The sequence below is a fragment of the Natrix helvetica genome, assembly GCF_964273705.1.
Source record: "Natrix helvetica genome assembly, chromosome: 3".
Classification (NCBI taxonomy): domain Eukaryota; kingdom Metazoa; phylum Chordata; class Lepidosauria; order Squamata; family Natricidae; genus Natrix; species Natrix helvetica.
This window is the reverse complement of record NC_138549.1, coordinates 127,069,608-127,085,738: the sequence shown is the minus strand read 5'-3', so window position 1 is coordinate 127,085,738 and position 16,131 is coordinate 127,069,608. Positions and strand designations below refer to the sequence as shown.

Genomic DNA, 16,131 nt, shown 5'->3' with positions numbered 1-16,131 from the left:
TAGAAGACACAAAAAAGAAAACCAGGAATGTGGTAGGAAATAATAAAATTTCCACTCACACATCATGCTATGCCACAACTATGATCAGTAAATGAACTACAAATAATTATATTAAATTGTGGAAAGTGTCCTAAATAGAAATAAAGTAATCATAGAATAAAATAAATGTGGTAGATGCACCAAATATATTTCTGAAAGTAATCTCATTTTTTGGCTTCAAATTAACTGCAAAGAAATTCTAGGAGTCACATTTTGTACAGTTGCAAACAACTTGAAATCCCAAGGCAGTTATGTGCATTTCAACTATTCGCAAACAATTGTGTAGTAAATAGACATATGTCCTAAATAAATACATACACGCATACACCCACATTCTTTTTAAACTTTCAGGAATACTCCTACAGTGCTTGGGACATCAACTGAAGACCACAAAATGTCACAAACTTCCATCAAAGTCAGAGAGAAAGATGGCCTTAAGTTGCACAATGGTCCCATGTCTTTGCTTTCTCAACACCCAGTAAACAAAGGCCAGCACTTGAGTTAGCCAATTTCATTTCCACTGGGTCTCTCTAGAAGAGAAATTAAGGTAAAGCGAAACCACAGACTGAGAAAAAGAAAAACACACACAAAACCCTATCAAAGGGCCAGAATTTGCTAGATTGTAGGTGGTAGGATTTTGTGTGTGTTTTCCTTTAGTATTTCTCAGTCTGAGAAAGAAAAGTAATGATTCCACTGCTTTGACTCTTCTTGCTTCCAGATAGACAGTTGCTTTCCCATCATCATGTTATTCTTTTAAGAACCAAGCAAGTAGGACCTCATTTTACAAAGAATGAGCCAATCCCTTTGATCTTTCCAACAATGTATTTAAATTGCTAGATTTTTATTAAAGTATCAAAAGTGTACATTTCTCAATATATCTGTACATTTTGCATATAAAAACACCATTGTACAACAAACATCTCTCCCCCACACAATAGCTTACAAACGTGGTATTATTTTCACCAGTTATGAAACTAGGTCCCGCTCAACAGTCCAGCTCAAGTTTTGCAAACATCTTTGAAAAAGAGGCAGAAAAGACACACATTCACAACCCATAGGCAGTTTCTAGTACACAGTTCTTCAGCACTGGTTGTATCAGACTTAGAATTTGAAGGCAACAAAGAGCACACATCAATTCACAGCTTTTACATGCACAAGTTACACAACAGATTGTGTCCAAATTTGGTTGTCTTAATGTGGGGGGGGGGGGGAGAACCTTTATACTAGATTCAATGCCAAGTATAACAGCATGATATTTGGTAACCTTTTCTCTTTCTCTATCAATTCTTCAAGGATAGTGGGAAAGAAAAACAAAAGAGATGGAATAACAATTTGGTTTTTACAGAACACTTCGATGGCAATGAAGGACTAAGGGGAACCATCAATATACGTGTAATCACAGTTGCTTTGAGCACACCAACCCAATTACTGGCATTTGGGAAATTCTAAATAGAGGTAAGGAGCACAGCAAAACAAACATTTGTTTCAAGCTATTTTACAGTTCCCACTTCTATTGGGTTTTACAAGATCAGAGAAGGAACAAGGCTCTTAGGCAGACTTTGAACAGCAACTTGTCTTGAGAGGGGAAAGCTACAGTGCAGAAAACGCTCCCCTTTGTGCCACCAAATATTGCACAAGTCTGCTAACGGAGTGGCAGCACTATTTTTTTAAGCTTTTTTAGCTCATAGGGGACTTTAGTGCTTTACAACCTTTGTAATAACTGAACATAAGCTCTGGCCTACATACAAGAGCTTTACATAATAAATTGCAAGAAATCAGGCTAACATTGCAATGTTGGAAAATTGTGGGTACAACTAAGTGTCTCTATGCAACCATTGAAATGAACCAAAATTTCACAAGGTGACTAATCATGTCCCTTGCAAAACTCTCCATCTCAATAGGAATTGCTCAGGAAGAGAACACCCTAGCAAATTCATGCCTTTTCCAAAAAAACCAAAAAAGGGGGGGGGGATTGTAATGTGTTCTTGTTAGAAAAAGCAAAAACCTTTGCACCCCCATAAAAGGTATGCCATTGTAGATTTTATATTGCCTATCTGATAACTCAATTCAAACAGGCCAGGGAATAGCTCTGGAGAAGCAAATGGGGGAAAAAACCAAACCAATTATGTGCTCTCAAGACTTTAAAAAAGTTTTAAGTGCCCTGGTTTTGTAATTACTTCCCCACAATTATTGGCAGCATTGTCAGGAATTTTACAAGATTGTATTAAAGGCAATGGAATAGACAAAACGGCGGTGAAAGAATGCTTTTAGTAGATATAGTTCATAGTGGCCTGGCCATTGCACTTTTGTTGACAGGAGTTAACTGTTAAGAGTAACCAGCCAGCCAGTTACACAGATCACATCTTAGAACCTTTTTTATCAACAAAATTCCATATTCAGAAACCACACCTTCAGGCACCAATAGGAATTTTACATGAGCATGAAATTTAGGATCAAGTGCAGAAAGAAATTGGGGTTTTGTGCAAAAGTATGGGTAGATTTTTAGCAACCCATCACCTACTGGACAGAAAAGAAAGTTGCTGTTGTGACTGGGTATCTAAATAAAATGTTTATGCCATAAAAAGACAAAACTGTTGCTGAAAATTGGAACATGATATAAAGCTGGTGATGTAGTGGCTTGTCAGTATAACCATCTGAAAAGGAACATTTTATGGAAAAAAACACCATGGCTAGAATGAAGTCATACTATTGTGAACAACATGCACAGTTCTTACTACTTACTACCATCCTGACCTGTAGATTCACAGTTGTAGTAGCATTTATCCCATCATTTGTCACTGTTTAAAAGTGCTAAGCCCTGCCCAGCCCCTGTACTTTTATTTTTAACCCTGCATTTCCCAAACAGGCAGGTCAACATTCCAGAATTGTCAATCCAATGCTAATTAGGTAGATATTGGCTTTTTTTTAATAAACTTGCAAGCCTGCAGACAGCTTTTAAAAGGCACCTTAGCACCACTCTACAAAAGAGTAGTGCCTGCTACTGAATTTCAATTTGGATTTCCTTTTTTTAAAAAATATATATAAATAGCTCTTCATTTTTTAAAAAAAATACATCCTCAAGTTGAGGTATACAGTAGCCCATGTCTTGGCAAAGTAAGGATAACAAGGAGTGCTTAGCTGGAGACGGTCATCATGTAGCTTTTGGAAGGGCTAGTGCGCCCCAGCATCATTTGATTTTTGCAGGTGAGCATCCCGTAGGAGCTCACAGGTGCCGTTGATGCTTCATATAGAACACAGATGGATCCATCCTCCCCTATTCTGTAAGATACTTCATAAGGGTCTATCCAGAGTGTGAGCTCACTGGGCAAGAGCTGGTAGAGTTGCTGAAGGCTGAGTCCAATCTGGCGAGCTGCTTTGCTGATGATAGGGTCCATTTTATGGTTGATACGGATGCAGCGGTAGCCAGACCCTTTGAATGGCTTCTCGGGGAACCAGTGATGTTTGTAATGCTCTGCAAAGGAACAAGAAAAATATCACAAATGATAAGAGATCACTGGAGTTAAAGGACAAACAAAAAATAGAATATATTTTACACACAAAGAAACATTCAGCCAAAATTGATGGCAGAATGCATTTTTTAAAAAGTTGAGGCTCCTATCATGAGTTTTGGGTCTAATCTAATCAAACTCTCATTTTGTCAAATCTAATCAAACTCTCTTTTTTCCCAAGCAATATATTAAAGTTCTAGAATTAGAAAATCATAAGGATGGAAGGAATTTTAAGAGCTCATCTGGTAGAATCCCTTCACAATTTAGGATGCATTAGGGGTATCTCTGCTAGATGACCCAGTCTCTGATCTCCAGGTCCCTCTTTCTTTTATAGAATGACAGCACAATGAAGAGTTAAATTGTTGGTTGAGGGGGAAAAATACATTTCCAATAAGAACTGTAAAATAATCCCTACACAAATAAAACCAATTTATCTAAACCATGGCAATACATAGCCTTTTTAACTCAAATAACAAAAACTCCAAAGCCTGCAGGGAGTCCAAAAGGTTTAAACTAAATGCATTATCCATAGCATTTCGGTAATTATTGAAATCTCCTTAGCAGACAATGCAATTAGTATATAGCCAGAGCAACCTCCCTCTGCACTTCAAGTATACAGCTCTATCCCATAATAAATGTGGTTATAAAGCCTTTCTGAGTATATTTTATACTTAATAGCACACTAGTGTAACCAGATGAAGAGAGTTCTGTAACCTGAAACTAGTTGCAGACTTAAGTAGCATGCCTGAAATTCTGCACTTTTTCCCTGACATGGAAGTAAGGCCTGCTTGACGAAATTGTGCTTTTAAAGGGGCTGTGGGGGAAACCCTTCAGATCTGACTTTTAAGATTAGAGCAGTAATACCCAATCATTCCATTCTTATCCCAGGACTTCAAATATATTTCTCCTTTTTGTTTTGCTGAGCCTGATGTCTCTGCAAAATTGCTTCCCAATGGACTATGAAATCTAGTTTCCTTGTTCTATCTAGTTTGATCTAGTAAAATCTAATGTCATTGGTCACCAGAACAAAGACACTTTTTTCCAATCTAATTTAGGACACAGATTTTCAATCCCGGGACTGCAGTGCAGCAATTCCCAATGTGGTGCCTCTAGAAGCACTAGATTATAGCTCTTATTCTCATAATGTTGGGAAAAAACAGATTGGTAAAAGCAGATTATAGCTGCTGGGTGGGGGAATAATTTGTCACTAATCTGGGGTAGACATATGCTTGCTATCCAGGAGTAGCTATTACAGGAACATATATTTTAAAAAATGTATTGTTGTTGTTGTTTTTAAAATCTCCAATTAAAGGACAATATTACAAATAAACGACAGGCAAATATTGAACACTGAAAATAAGTATTTTGTGTGATAGGAAGTTCACAGATGACTAATTAAACTAAAGATTAAACTAAACCTAAAGGGAAGAAAGGAAAGAAGACAAAAGAAAATCAACGATCCAGTGAATATCCCACTTTTTTTTAGGGACAGAAAAGTTAAGTTTAATTCCCCAGACTTGGCCAAAGATCCCTCGGATACACTTCAAGAAGGCGCTATCTCTCACCTGTAAGCGCCTCTTCCAGAGCCTCGCTGAAAACCTGAAGTTGCTGTTCACTAACGCAGCCGCGGGTGCGGAATAAGCTGGACACAAAGCCTACGGCGGCGGCGATCTCCGGTACCATATCCGCCCGGCTGTTGTTAACGTAGCTTCCATTCCAGCGCTGGCCTTGGCTCATGTCTGGCTTCGTATAAAGTTAGTTCGGTGCCCTAAAGACTCCGCAGTGCTTAGAGAAAGGGGACAAACACGGAAACGGTGAAGTAATTGGCCGGTCCGGCAGTTCGTGGCTGACCCGCCTGCGGTAGAAGCGACTGCTTAACGATGGGTTTTGAGAAGGCTTCTCTCACGTCCGCCACTCGCCTTCTATTTGACATCCTCCTACTAGAAACAGGACTCTTAATAATCTTGGAAAGTGCAGCCGTCACTGGATGGCTTGCTTCTGATTGGCTGAGCTTTCCTTGATATGCTAATAGTAGGTGACCTCAGCAGGGTGGAAGTAGTGACGCGAGTACTGGGAAAGTCACGCCTTGAGAACATGGTCAAAGCAGCTGGAGGGGGGAAGGGAAGGAGAAAGCTCCTGGTTTGGGGCTATTAATAAGACTTTGCCTAGCAGGGGAGAAATTTTATCTTCTCAGAAGCGCTCTAGTTTAATAGTTCGACAAACAATTACTGCAGCTACTTATTATCAAAAGACCACAGGGAAATCAGGACTTTGTCCACGGTTCCGTATTCCCAAACTGAAATATATTAAAAGTATATTGTCTGTCTGTTCACCCATTTTACAAAGACTCCTTTCTTTGTAAAATAAAATGGGATGGACCTCACAGCAGCTTGTTAATCTTTAAGATAGCAATATAGTCTGCTCTTGTGTTTGTTGTGATAGGTTAAGGCTACTGCTACTCAAGAAATTATTCAGATTCATGTGTGGGAATAAAGTTAGTTAGGCTGTCCTTTTTTAAAAGAATAAGTTTTCTGGGGAGATGGTTTTTAATTTAAATTGTATTCACGCCTTTGTTTCTCTGGAACATTGTAGCATGAATTAAACTAAGATGTGAATGACAAATAAGCAATTTTGAATCTGTAAAAGATTGTACCAGTTGAAGCTAAGTTTACAATTGAATGGTATATGTTTAAAACTCTACACTGGAAATGTTGCTTAGCTCAATAAGTTGAGCACAGACACAAAACATAATCCAGAATTCAAGTCAAAAGGCATAAATGCTGATCATAAACAGTGTTATGTTTTTGTTTGTTTCACTCAACTTCTTTCCCCTGGAACTCAAAAGTATAAAGTTGTTGCCTACCCTCATTATATAATAACACTAAAATTGAAGATCTACTGAGAATAATGGTTAGAAGATAGAACATAGAATAATAGAGTTGAAGGCCTTGGAAGTCTTCCAGTCCAACCCCTTACTCAAGCAGGCAACTCTGGCCTATACCATTTTGGAAAAAAGCTGTCCAGTCTCTTCCTGAAAACCTCAATTTGATGGAGCACCTACAATATCTAGAAGCAAGTTATTCCATTGATTAATTGTTCTCACTGCCAGGAAATTTCTCCTTAGTTCTAAAGATTAAACATTGCTCTTTAATAATCTTCCATCCCTTACTTCTTGTCCTGCTCTTAGATGGTTTTGGAGAATAAATCAAACCTTTCTTCTCGGCAATACCACTTCAAGTACTGGAAGTCTATCGTATCATCTCTTGTCCTTCTCTTTGTTAGACTAGACATACTTAGTTCCCTCAATTGTTCATCATATGGTTTAATCATCATCCCCCTTATCATCTTTGTTGCTCTTCTCTGTACCCTTTCTAGGGTTTCAGTATCTTTTTTGTATTGTGGTGACCAGAACTGGATGCAGCACTCCAGGTATGATCTCATCATCTCATAAAGTGATAATATAATTCCACATGATCATGAGACTATCCCTCTGTTGATGCTAGCAATAATCAGCAAGCTCCACAAATGATTGGTCAATCTGGACATTAATCTTTAACTCATCTTCTAAAAATGTTAATTTCAACCAGAAGAATTCCAAATATTATATTCATGGATTAACATATCCCATTCTGATTAAGTTAGATATTTGTGTTGTTATTTACACTTTCTTAACTGTCCTGTCTTTCTCCAATATTTCACTGGTCTTGTCAAAATTTATTTTTTAAATCTATCCTATATATACAATTAGCATTTTGAATATTTCTCACAGACACTTTTTAAATAAAAGTTCAACAATTCTATCAAGATGCTAAATACTATCAAATTGTGCTGTTCACTGACAATTAAATATCTCCATCTTTTGCAGGTCAGACTATAATTGTTTTTATTAAGAGTCTGCATTTGTTTTTATGAACACCCTTTGTCTATTAAGTCAAACTATAAATAGACACAATAACAGCACAGCCATGTATTGTGAAATCCTGAACAGCTTCTTCCAGGTTGTCAAATAGGAACAGAATATGGCATGAACTGTCAGTCTGTAGGTGTCTGCTCAGTAGTAAGCACCTTGCATTTAAAATTAGTAACTCCTGGATACATAGAATATTTCAGCTTTCTTATAATTCTGTTTCTTATCTTGATTTCTTTCTGGCCTATTTGCCACCTCATCCTAAAATTTATGAGAACACAACTGTTTTAGTCTTGAACAGACATCATGGAAACTTTCAGTATTAGAAGTAACTGGATTTAGAACTAAAAGTTTGTATTTTTAGACTTCTGGGTGACAGTTTGACTGCTGGATTTGTACTGGTGCCATGCTATTAAAAAATTGGTATGGATTTAGTATATTTATTGCAATGGAGCACTTGAAATGAGTAAAAGGAGAGAGTAAGTTACTATGAACTATGTGGGAATTGCTCTTACCAAGAAACTATGCAGAATGGCCACATATAAACTACAAAGGAAGTACAGATATACATGTCTCTTGAGGCCATTTTTAATCATTTTCTTTTTATTTCTTCCAACCCAATGAACTGTTGGAATATATTATAGGGGGGGGGGAGAGACTCTGCCCATTTGTTTGTCTTTTGGCAGAACAAGTCTCTGAAAACTGAACAGCAAGGAGCCAAGGTTGCTATAGGGGGAAAACACTAGCAGAAGAAAGATTGAATTTAAAATGGGTCATATTGAACCAGGAATTGTGAAGGAAACAAATGAGGAAAGCACCATAATGAAGCATACTAAAATACAAGTGTGGTAGTTCATCTGTCATAGAATCTAGCAATCAACTAATAGTATATTAACACATTTTCAAGTAATAATTCAGAAAAAGTAGTTTCAAAAGAATTTGGGGTAAAACTCTTTCTTTTAAAGGAATTAAAAACACTTTATGCATACAATAATGTTGACTGCAGATCAGAAAAAAAAATATCCATGCTACTCAGTTACAGATCATCCTCATTAAACAAAAGTGCAAATGGAAAGCCCAAGTTTTCCTTCCTCTTTTCATCATCTGCATCACTGAATTGGAGGTATTAACCCTATTTTTCATGACAACTAGTTTTGTTTCTGTAGGCTTTGCAAGAAACCAAAGCATTACATTCATTTAATGGCTTTTTATTTTAAATTGTAGCCCTCGCAGGAGGAGTTCCTGGAAGCAATTACAGTGAAGAAACTGACAGTCATCAGTCGAAGCTCCTTTGTTATTTAGATTATATTTCTACCAGCAATACTTACAATTGGTCCTTGAGGTAATAGTATGAGTCACATGTTATTACTGTAGTGTGGCTTTACCCTAAAATGTTGCGACTGATCAGTTGAACTACCATAGCTTGTACTGTAAGGCATAGATTCAATTTTTTAACTTGTGCTACCAAGATTCAAATTCCACCCATTCAATTCTCAATTGATCTTACATTTTCCTGCATATTTAGTAGCAGCATACGACACTTAAACACACATTCCCACCTCAGAATTTTGTTTTATAAACCTCTTTTCTCAATATGCCTATAAAAACCTTCTGCAGAACATTTTCAATTGATACAATACTTTCCTGGGGGATTTCACCTCCCTCCTCTTCTCTTTTATTATATGTACTACAAATGTAAAAGCAAAAGCTGTAATGTGGGTCACATTTTAGACTGGCATAAAGTCCCCCCTCCCCCAATACCAATAGAGCAGTGGTGGGTTTCGGATCCCGGTGCAACCGGTATGGTGCAATGGGGCAGAGGGTCCACCACATGTATGTGTGCAGCATGCGCGCAGCACACGCATGCATACTTACCGCCCGCAACGCTCCGCAATGCTCCAGCTACTCAACCGAGTGTCATGCAAGCGCAGTATGCTCCATGTGTGTAAGCCCCGATCGGCTCAAATACAGGTAAGGAGGGCAGGCAGGTGGGTGGGCCCTCCAGAGTACCGTGCCGGAATGGTACTTGGTGCTCCCAGCAGGCACTGGTACGCCTGTACTGTGGTGTACCGGTCGTATTCCACCACTGCAATAGAGCATTTCATACTACATTTTGAAGCTTTAAGATAAATAAATATAGTAAGGGGTCATAATGTAAACCAACATTAAAGTGATGCAGGAATATAAATCTCATTGACCAGTTAAAATGGCAAGAAGTCTAATTGTGGATAATTGCTTATTTTTTGTTTTTATAAGTGTTATCTGTGAAAATATGCTTTGTTTTCTAAAGGGGGAATTCTATGGCAAGATATGCTAACCCCTATATAATAATGTGGGAGTAAATTCCAATAAATTCAAAGGGGCTTTTCTTTGATACGCCTGCATAAGGTGATAAATTTGCACAAGGATGCTATTTACTGAAATGAGAAGGAATTCTGATGTAAAGAGAAACACTTTTTTAACATAATTATTTTTAATATGAACTTGCCTGTAGTTGGAAATTCCTGGACTTAACTGTGGTGTAATTTTTTCCCCCTCCGCCCCCCCCCCCCTTCAATCATTACCCACTTTTCTTCCTTCCTTAAAAATGTAAAAATATTAGTTTACATCAACAAATCAAACTGGCTCTGAAACCGGTCCTTTGGGGTGGGGGGAGGATAGGAGACTCACTGCAACTGAGTTCACGCTTGTAATTGTGTATATGTTTACCAGCCAGATCAGTTTTAAGGCTGGCTTAACTGGAATCACTTATGAGTATCAAAAATATTATTTGGCCTTCAAAACTGAGGTCAGAACACAATGACAATGAAGTCATCAAGCTGCAGAAAATAGAAGTCAAACAATGTTGTATGTATGTGTATGTATATATATGTATGTATGTATATATGTTTTATTTGTACTGATAAATAAATAAAGGGAGACTAGTATAGATCTATTTCGGGCTAATTAGCTCTCATCAGCTAGCCATACTCTCACTGGGATTTGAACCTGGGCTGTATTATATATTAGGCAGGAGTCTTAGCCACTAAGCCACAGGCTCTCCTCCTTATCAGTTGATATGTGTGTGTGTGTGTGTGTGTGTGTGTGTGTGTGTGTGTATCAGATATTTTCTCACTGCCTGCGTATTCAGGCTTCATTGCCTAGAAACTTTAAAAACAGATCAAATTCTTACTAGTTGTGCCTGTGTCTGTGCATGTACCTGTGTTTTGGTCACTGTCTTATCTGAATAGACAAATTACAAAATTTACAGAACAGATCTAGACTTGTTTAATTAATCTGTTTCTAGATAAACATAAATAGATCATCGTCTCATATATAGGATCATAGTTTGGCTGAGGGAAAGCAATACCCTTCAACAAGGTGAAGGAGCACATCAAGGTGGATTGTTAGATTCCACATACTTCTAAATGTTCTGTAGATTGTCAGGAAGAAAATATTTTACTTGATGCATGGAATTAAATAGAGTTTAGCACTACAGTTTAATAATTCTGGTTTGTATTTTGTTATTTTTTTAGTCATAGTATGGGTCTTCCTATGGACTTGGAATATGCAGGATAGGAAGAGTATTGATCAGGGGTGGGTTTAAAAAAAATTCAGCAATAGGTTCACTGCCACATTGCTGGGTGGGAATGACCATGGTGGGTGTGGCCTAGTCAGCCTCCTGCACCATGGGGGGGGGGGCATTTTTCACCCTCCCCAGGCTCCGGAGGCTTTCCTCAAGCCTCCGGGTGGGTGAAAATTGCTTCCCATGAGCTCCAGAGGCACTCCAGAGCCCAGAAACAGGCCCATTTCTGGACTTTCAGAACCTCTGGTAGGCCTGTTTTTCCCCCTCCCTGAGCCCCCACACGGGCCCTGCACTTACCTGGCATGATGAATGGGCCGCGTTGAGACTCCTAGGACAGGCAGGGCAGGGTAGGGCAGGGTGGGAGGGGAGGGGAGGGGTCGACATGCCAGCCAGGGGTGGCATTTGGGGGTTTACCAAACTGGACATAATCTTAGCTAGAGGATCACCCAAACCCATACGAACCCCCCAGCAACCCACCCTTGGCATTGATCCTTTTGAACTTGGGAATTGGAGAAGACTCCTGAGAATACCATGGACAGCCAAGAAAACAATACAACAAATCATTAAACAAATCAACCCAGAGTTCTCACTTGAGGCACAAATGATCAGTCTCAAATTATCCTACTTATGCAAAGACCTATCCCTCTGGGAAAGCTCTAATGCTGGAAAGTTGAAAGGAAAGAGAAGAGGAAGTAGAAGGTGGATGGGACTCAATTACAGTGGTGATGAATGCACCATTGAAAGACAAGAAAGACCTAGTTAAGGTCAGATTGTTACGGAGAAAATTTACCTATGCGGTTGCTAAGACTTGATACTGACTTGATCATATATACAGTAATCAATTAGCTGATCACAACAGTTATAATGCTGGAGGGTTTTTTTATTAAATTACTTCGACTTTTTTTTTAAAAAAAGCAGCCCAATAAATATAAATTAAACTGATGAAACCTGTCCCTTGATATTTTTATCTCCATCCTAAGATGGGCAAAGAATTGTCTCATTTATTTCCTTGGGTCAGGCTTCAAACAGAGGTGCAAATGAAGAATCTATGAAGTAAGAGAAAGGAAAAATACAATCCTAGTTAGAGCTTTCAAAAAGAACTGGTAGAAGAGTAGAAAAGGGACAGCTGGCTTTTGCGGGGAGGGATGTTGCTCATGTTTATGTTTTAAACAGAGCTTGTTTTGATCCCTCCAACTGGGAAAAAAAAGTCTGTTCATTGTACTCTAATAAAAACGAGGTCAAAAAAGTAATAGATAGAGATGACAGGCCTGTCCTAGATTACTGCTTCAGCAATAATAAGAGCTTGTCAACAGCTCAAGCTTTCATAATATATGACCTCTACTTTTTCAACATGTACAGTATGCTGATTCTGCCTTAAAGACATTTGGTGATACTGGTTTTAGAGCAATTGTCATTCAAATTATGAATTGGTGACATGAGAGAAGGGCAGATGTTCCTGTCTTTAAAATAGGAAAATAGGAGGATGAGGGAAACTATAGAGAAGTTGGCTGACCTAGAAATGTTCTAGATCAGATTATAAAGAGCTCAGTCTGTAAGTACTTTATACAAGTGGTCCTCGACTTACGACCACAATTGAGCCCAACATTTCTCTTTTTAAGTGGGACATTTGTTAAGTGACTTTTGCCCCATTTAAGACTTTTCCTGCCTCAGTTGTTAAGTGAATCGGAGCAGTTGATAAGTTAGTAACACACTTGTTAAGTGAATCTGGCTTCCCCATTGACTTTTCTTGTCAGAAGGCTGCAAAAAATGCATGAGCCTGGGACGCTGCAATGGTCATATGTATGAACTAGTTGTCAAGCATCTGAATTTGGATCATATGACCATGGCGATGTTGCAAAGGTCGTAACTGTGAAAAACAGTCATGTCATTTATTTCAGCGCTGTTATATCTTTGAATGATCACTAAATGAACTGATGTAAGTCAAGGACTACCTGTAATATAATGATTACCAGATGTCAAGATGGATTTGTCAAGAATAAATATTGACAAACTACCCTATGATACTAAATATTTACTTAACCATGGGCTGGTTAGCAAGACAATTGAATGATTATGTCTCTGGCTTAAGAACAGTACTCAAGGAGACAGGAAGCTGAAGTAGTGGTGACATGATGGTCAATCTTGGGGCTCCAAGACCACTGCCGAAATTCCAGCCACAGGATGGTCCAACTGGACCTAAACCATCATGAAGAGATGGTGATAGGAAGGGGCATATCCTGCCGATCCCAGAGACACCTGCAAAGCCTCTGGTGATCCAGGAATAGCCCTTTTGCCAGCGGCTAGGAAGCAGCCATTAAGGCTAGGAAGCAGCCATTAAGGCTGGCAAAACTGCTGACAGCTTTGGAAGTGAAAGTGCAGGAGAGAGCGTGTCATTTATGGTGAGATTTTTACCTTTTTTCTGATTTATGAGAACATCCTAAATGAAGAGAATTAATTTAAAAGACTGATGAGAGAGAGTAAGCGGTGAATATAAGGCTACAGTCAAAGTGAAAGTTTTTTTCCTCCTTTTTATTGTTGGAAGCCTGACTGGACTTTCTAATCAGCTGGCTTTAAATGGAGCTGGCTTTTTTCTTTTCCATTTTCCTGCCTTTTACTTATTGGACTGTTTGATAACTAAGTTCTTTTGTTTCACTGTTTAGGAGTCTTTTTTTATACACAGTGTTTTTCATTTGGCTTTTTCTTTTTCTCTTAATAAGGCGGAGAATGTAATACAGAGAGGGAAAGTTTTGGATAAGTAACACTGCCACTTAGAGGCTTTGAAACTTTGTTTCTATTTTTTGTCTGAATGAATGTTTGGAAAAAGTTGCTCTCCAAGGTTACTGGCTGAGCCAGGACTGATAGGAGAAGAGTTATTTACACAGGTGCTCACTCTGAAATTTTCAGTCCTTGAAATTCTGCCTGGAGAGTATAGATAACAACTGTAAGAGTAAGCCTGGAGTGATCTTGAAAGGCTTTCATTTTATAAAAGTTTTGGATTTTTTTTTAGAGAGCTGTAACTTTACAAGAAGCCTTGAAACTTTTTTTTTTTTTGCTGGTGGCAGTGTTTACTTCTTTTTGCTGTGAAGTTGGGTTCTGTATCTGGCTGTTTTCAATTTTTGGTTTTTTTCAATTGGATTATGGCATAGAAAAGATTGAAGATTTTTATTCTCTTTTATTCTTCTTTTTCCTTTTCACATTTTTGATAGTAGATTTTCCTCTTGTCTCCGTTTTGCTTTCTTGTTTTACTCTTGGCTTTTTTTCCACAGAATTTTCTTCCCTTTTTACTTGGCCTTTTTGTTTTCTTTTTCTTTTACCTTTTTTCTTTTTTTTTAACCTTTGATCACCTTATGGTCACTTGGATTACAATTGACTTTTATACCAAGTGGATTATAATATAGAAAAATTTGAACATGAGTAAAAGAATAATAACCACCGGTTCTGCAACAACAACACTCTCCTCCTCACCAGCAGGAGGACAAAGATCAATACAGACAATGTTACAACAGGGAAAAGAAAAGGGAGAGAAGGCAGTTACCTTAAAGATGATTATGCAAGGAATTCAGAATGTGCAAGTAAAAACAGATATCATCTAAATGAGAACAGAAAACATGGAAAAAAGAATTGAGACAATAGAACAATGAATGGGAAACATTGAACAATGAACAGAGAACATGAACAAAAAGCAGTTAAAACTGATGAAGAATTGATAGTATTCAACAAATGGTGATGAAATATGAAGATAGACTACAAAAAAATTGAAGAAAAAGGTGACCAAAGAGAGAAGAAAATTGGGGAGATTGATAATAGGTTGAGTGTGGTCAAAAAAGATAATATTGGAATACTGAATTGGGGGATGGAAAGGTCAGATTTTTTTCTAAGATTCCAAAACATAGAAGAAAAAAAAGGTGAAAACCTGTTACAAATAATGATAGAAATTTTGACAAATGTCCTCGAGTTAACCCAAGAGAAGATGGCCGATGCTATAGATGAAGCATTTCGAGTTTATACAAGATATGCAGCGGGAAATGAATTGCCAAGGGAAGTTCATGTAAGGTTTACCAAGAAAGCAATTAGGATGCAAATACTTCAAAAAGCAAGAGATAGAAAACTGGAGTACAAAGGCAAAGAGATTGTAGTTTTGAAGCAAATACCAAGAAGAGTGAGAGAATCGAGAAGAGAATATCAATTTTTGACTAAAATCCTACTCAAAAAAGGTGTTAATTACAGATGGTTGATACCAGAAGGTTTAATGTTTGTATGGCAAGGACAAAGATATAGAATAGATTCAATTGAAAAAGCAGAAGCATTTTCCGAAGAACATCTCAGAGGGAAGGCTGAGGAGACTGGACATAAAGAATCAGTGACAGAATCATGAGTGGCTTCTTCAGCTTCGACTGGAAAAGAAGAAGGAGCAGTAGGCAGGATCAAGAGAAGGTGCTATAAGTGGCATGGATATTAGAGATCTACGAGAACCTAGAGCCACCAGAGCAATAAATCCTATGTATACAACATAAATATGGAAGAGAAGAAAATGATCTCAATTACCATAAATTGACTTAATTCAGCAAATAAAAGAAAGAAAATATTTCACAAACTAGGGAAATTAAAATTGGATATAATTTGTCTACAAGAAGTGCATATTCAAAAGCAACATGAATACTTATTAAGGCAACCAAAGCTGGGGGAAATGTTTACTTCGTTGGCAACCTATAAGAAAAGAGGAGTGATCCTTTATATTAAAGATACAATCCCAGGGGAACAAATTTATACAGATGACGATGGAAGAATTTTGATGGTGGAAATTATGGACAATAATAAGAAAATGCTCCTAATAGCAATCTATGCACCTAATGATAAGCAAGATGAATTCTACAGACAATTACACAGGAAAATAATGGATTTGGATTGCTTAAATATTTGTATGATGGGAGATTTTAATGGAATTGTAGATAAGAATATGAACTATAACTCACAAAAAACAACAAAGTCAAATAGAAAGATACTCCCTAAATATTTTTTTAAAATGATTGATGAGGCAGGTTTAAAGGTGTTTGGAGAGAGATAAATCCTACTAAAAACAATATACTTTTTATTCAAACAGACATTTATCT

General features: G+C 37.7%; 1 protein-coding gene across 1 annotated transcript; it reads right to left on the bottom strand.

Moving 5' to 3' along the window:
• Positions 1-842: 842 nt before the first annotated feature.
• Positions 843-5,503, bottom strand: BTG2 (BTG anti-proliferation factor 2). The gene is made up of 2 exons (XM_081946513.1): positions 5,114-5,503; positions 843-3,511 (listed from the first exon to the last, which is right to left on the bottom strand). The coding sequence occupies exons 1-2, from the start codon at positions 5,283-5,285 to the stop codon at positions 3,174-3,176; spliced, it is 510 nt and encodes a 169-aa protein (XP_081802639.1). The 5' UTR covers positions 5,286-5,503; the 3' UTR covers positions 843-3,173.
• Positions 5,504-16,131: the final 10,628 nt, after the last annotated feature.